This window comes from Doryrhamphus excisus, chromosome 11 (genome assembly GCF_030265055.1).
Source record: "Doryrhamphus excisus isolate RoL2022-K1 chromosome 11, RoL_Dexc_1.0, whole genome shotgun sequence".
Taxonomy (NCBI): domain Eukaryota; kingdom Metazoa; phylum Chordata; class Actinopteri; order Syngnathiformes; family Syngnathidae; genus Doryrhamphus; species Doryrhamphus excisus.
Window position 1 is genome coordinate 11,255,306 of NC_080476.1, and position 4,152 is coordinate 11,259,457.

The 4,152-nt window shown below is 35.3% G+C and overlaps 1 protein-coding gene across 1 annotated transcript; it reads left to right on the plus strand.

Moving 5' to 3' along the window:
• Positions 1-2,021: 2,021 nt before the first annotated feature.
• Positions 2,022-3,639, plus strand: bsx (brain-specific homeobox). Its single transcript, XM_058087517.1, has 3 exons — positions 2,022-2,265; positions 2,526-2,716; positions 3,142-3,639. Exons 1-3 carry the CDS (start codon positions 2,022-2,024, stop codon positions 3,361-3,363), a joined length of 657 nt encoding a protein of 218 aa, XP_057943500.1. The 3' UTR covers positions 3,364-3,639.
• Positions 3,640-4,152: the final 513 nt, after the last annotated feature.

Here is a 4,152-nt window from a genome sequence, read left to right on the forward strand (position 1 = left end):
ACTGCAGAACTTAGCCGGCTCACGTTTTTCAAAACACTTGGCCTGTCAGCGGCAAACAGGAATCACTCATTTAGATGAAATTCTGCATTTTCAACCAAAAGTATGTCATGTATTTCTTCCAAAAAACAAAAAGTCACAAATTTACGACAATAAATTCGTAATATTACGTGTCATCGCCGAGCATAGCTTTCTTATCTTTTATTTATAATGTGGCAGCAAAATAGAGCAAACAGATTAGCATGGCTAGCCCTTCTCACCCCGCCCCCTCCACATGCCCAAGGCTAACACATAAGTCCCCCCTTTTTATAGCTGCCTGCGGCAATGCCTGCAACAAAAAGTAAACAAAAATTCTCTTAATATTACAACTTTATTCTTGAAATTTCAGATTATTTTAATACTCTGTCATAACAGCTATTGCCTGAGAAAGCAATGAAATTTAGGGACTTGGGTAAAATTACAGTAACATTACGATTGCAAATTTACAACTTTTTTCTCGTAAATGTATGACTTTTGTTGTCAATTTACAACTTTTTTTCTTTGTGTATTTACAACTTATTTTCATACATTTATAATTTTTTTTTCTTGTGAATGTTTGAATTTGTAGTTGTAAAAACATTTTCTCGTAATTGTACGACTTTTTGTTGTCAATTTACTACTTTTTTTCTTTGTGTATTTACAACTTATTTTCATAAATATTTCTCGTAAATGTTTGGATTTTTTACCGGTAAAAATTTTTTCTCATGAATGTACAACTTTTTGTTGTGGTTTGAATTGGTAGTTGTAAAAACTTTTTCTCGTAATTGTACGACTTTTTGTTGTCAATTTACAACTTTTTTCTTTGTGTATTTACCACTTATTTTCATAAATATTTCTCGTAAGTGTTTGTATTTTTACCTGTAAAAACTTTTTCTCGTAAATGTACGACTTTTTGTTGTCAATTTACTACTTTTTTCCTTGTGTATTTACAACTTATTTTCATAAGTTTACATTTTTTTCTCATAAATATCTGTACTTTTTCTCATAAAAACGTTTTCTCGTAAATGTACGACTTTTTGTTGTCAATTTACAACGTTTTTTCCTTGTGTATTTACAACTTATTTTCATAAGTTTACAATTTTTTCTCGTAAATATTTGTACTTTTTCTCATAAAAACTTTTTCTCGTAAATGTACGACTTTTTGTTGTCAATTTACAACTTTTTTCCTTGTGTATTTACAACTTATTTTCATAAGTTTACATTTTTTTTCTCTGAAATATTTGTACTTTTTCTCGTAAAAACTGTTTCTCGTAAATGTATGACTTTTTGTTGTCAATTTACAACTTTTTTTTCGTAAACGTAAACTATGACTTTTTTCTCGTAGAATTACAACTTTTTTCTCTTAAATTTACGACTTTATTCTTCAAATCTCAGATCAGTTCAATACTCCTTGGTAACAGACGTTGACTATGAAAATGGGGACTAACTTGACAATCGGCCTTGGCCAACGCTAATATGACTTGTTTGACGAATTTATTCTTGGAAATTTAGCACTTTCTTTCCAAAAATCTGTTTTTTTTTCTCCAATGTGGCCCTAATATTCCATTATATGAACAAATGTAGACAATTGAAAACTTAATATATTCAGTTTTACAACTCCAAATACTTAGATTGAGTTGTTTTCCCTTTAAAAAGTGTCTATAAAACCTTCTTATCTGCAAGCGAAATCAATTCAAGTAGATGTTTTTGACACACAGAACATCAAACATTTGCAATGAAGTCATGAGTGATGCGTTCACTGGATGATAGCCGCTTCAACAAGTGCGCAATTTCAACCAATAGGAGCAAAGACCGAGTTAGCCCAGTCGCTCCCACCCATCCTGCGCTCTAATTGGCTGATGGCTAAATCAATTTTCTCCACTCCTGTCAGAATAAATACTTGATGACAATCGAATATAAAGGACGCGGACACACATCGAGGCGACATTTAAAACAACATATTTTTTTTTTAAAAAGTGACTCTTTCCCAAAAATCCCAAACAATCATGAGCATGAACTACCCATCAGCGGCGCCGACGCAGAGGTCGACATCATTTTTCATAGAGGACATTTTGCTTCACAAACCCAAGCCGCTGAGAGACGTCATTCCCTCGCCTTTCTGCGGCTCTCTGGCCTCCCGGATGCCGATCCTGGAGTACGGATACCCGCTGGTGCCAACGCCGATACTGGCCCCGCATCCGCACCACCCGCTCCACAAAGCAGAGCATCACCAGTACTTCTTTACATCCGGTAAGCACGGATGATACCTTCAGTGTTCCTGGCAAATTACATTTTTAGGCGATAATGTTTGGTAAAATTCGATTTTAATTCGTTTTTGTTTTTTTTTGTCGTCATAATTAAATGGAAAGATATCACTTTATGTAAAAAAAATAATAATAAATAAAATAATTGTGTTATTTACATGCATACTGTTTGATGCAGTGCACGAGTGTCCCCAATATGACGATGCTGCGGTTCTACTAACACATTTATTTGGTCTCCGGTTCCAGGCATGCAGATACCGGGCTTGTTCCAGCACCACGCAGACTTACCGGGCAAGCACTGCAGACGCAGGAAGGCCAGGACGGTTTTCTCAGACTCGCAGCTCTCCGGCCTGGAGAAAAGGTTCGAAATCCAACGCTACTTATCCACGCCGGAGAGAGTGGAACTTGCAACCGCGCTCAGCCTTTCAGAAACGCAGGTACAGAAAACAAAAATTATGGAATAGTTTTTTATAGTTTTTTTTATATAGTTTTAATAGTTTTTTTTAACATCAAAACTTACACAAAATGAAGAATAAATCTATCAAGTATTAATCATGATGTGGGAAAAAGAATCGATTTAGTGCCACTTTCATGTAGACGTTTTATTATTAATCAATAACGGATAACCTGTGTCATGTTATGGTTTATTTTATTTGTATTTCTATACAAAAATACCAATAAACTAAAACGTGTGTGCAGTGTTTAGAAAAAGGAAAACGCAATAAAATAGGATGCAATTTTTATAATAATAAATATTTATTAGGCCGATTTAGAAATGTTTTATTTGTATTTATTTCGTTGATTCTTTAATGTTTAATTTTTTATTTATTTATTTGATGAATATCGACGGTGGTCTTCCCAGGTGAAGACGTGGTTCCAGAACCGGCGTATGAAGCACAAGAAGCAGCTGAGGAAAGCCCAGGACGAGCGCAGATCGGCGGACAACTCCAGCGAGAACGAACTGGCCGAGAAGAGCGCCGAGGAGCTCCAACGTCCTCTGGAGCAGGACACATATTTGCTGGAAGAAAACGACGACGACGTGGATATCGAGGATGATATTTGCTCTCCGGATCATCTTTTATAGTAGGCTGCTTCTCCACGCAGTATAGTATATATTTTTTTGTAAATAAGGCCGGTTTTGTTTGACTGTAATTAGGAACATATCAAACAATGCTAATTTATTCACACAGACATCTGTTGATATGTTTACGGATTGTGTACAAAATGCAAATTATTTATAAGGAAACATAATATATCACAGTAATACCCGGGGTTGGCGTGTTCATGAAAATGCAAGATATTTATTTTGAAATATGTTTCTACTTATTTCTTTCCTAAAGACATCCATTTCCTGTGGCACAATATGGAGAAAATATTACCTTGGTTTGTTTTTGCCTTTGAAAAAAAACGTGTACATTTGCCTCGGATTGCTTATTGATATTGAAATATATTCAATTTGTCTGTGATGTGATGTGGGACAATGTTGGCGATTTTTATTATTTTTTAAATTTTTTTAGACATTTGAACTTTTATGAAAGGTTCTGCATAGCTTCCGGTCCATATCGCTGCTACACATCCTGAGGTCAGGCCTTCAAAATAAAACAAAGTAAACACCCTTGCATCACGTGAGGCCGTACAATTTTAACTTATTTATTTCCGGGAAAAATCTCCCTTTATTTTCAAACGCACCGTAAATTATAGCAAGTACGTACATACAAAACAGCGTATACGGCATTTTGCCGCCACATAGTCCAAATTGTGATCCTATTACCACCATGTTGATGAGTTCAAACGGTTATTTTAACCTCCCCAGCAGGGGCCAGGATTGTTGTTTTTTTTTTTTTAAACAGGGCCTGAATGCTCGCTGCTGGGT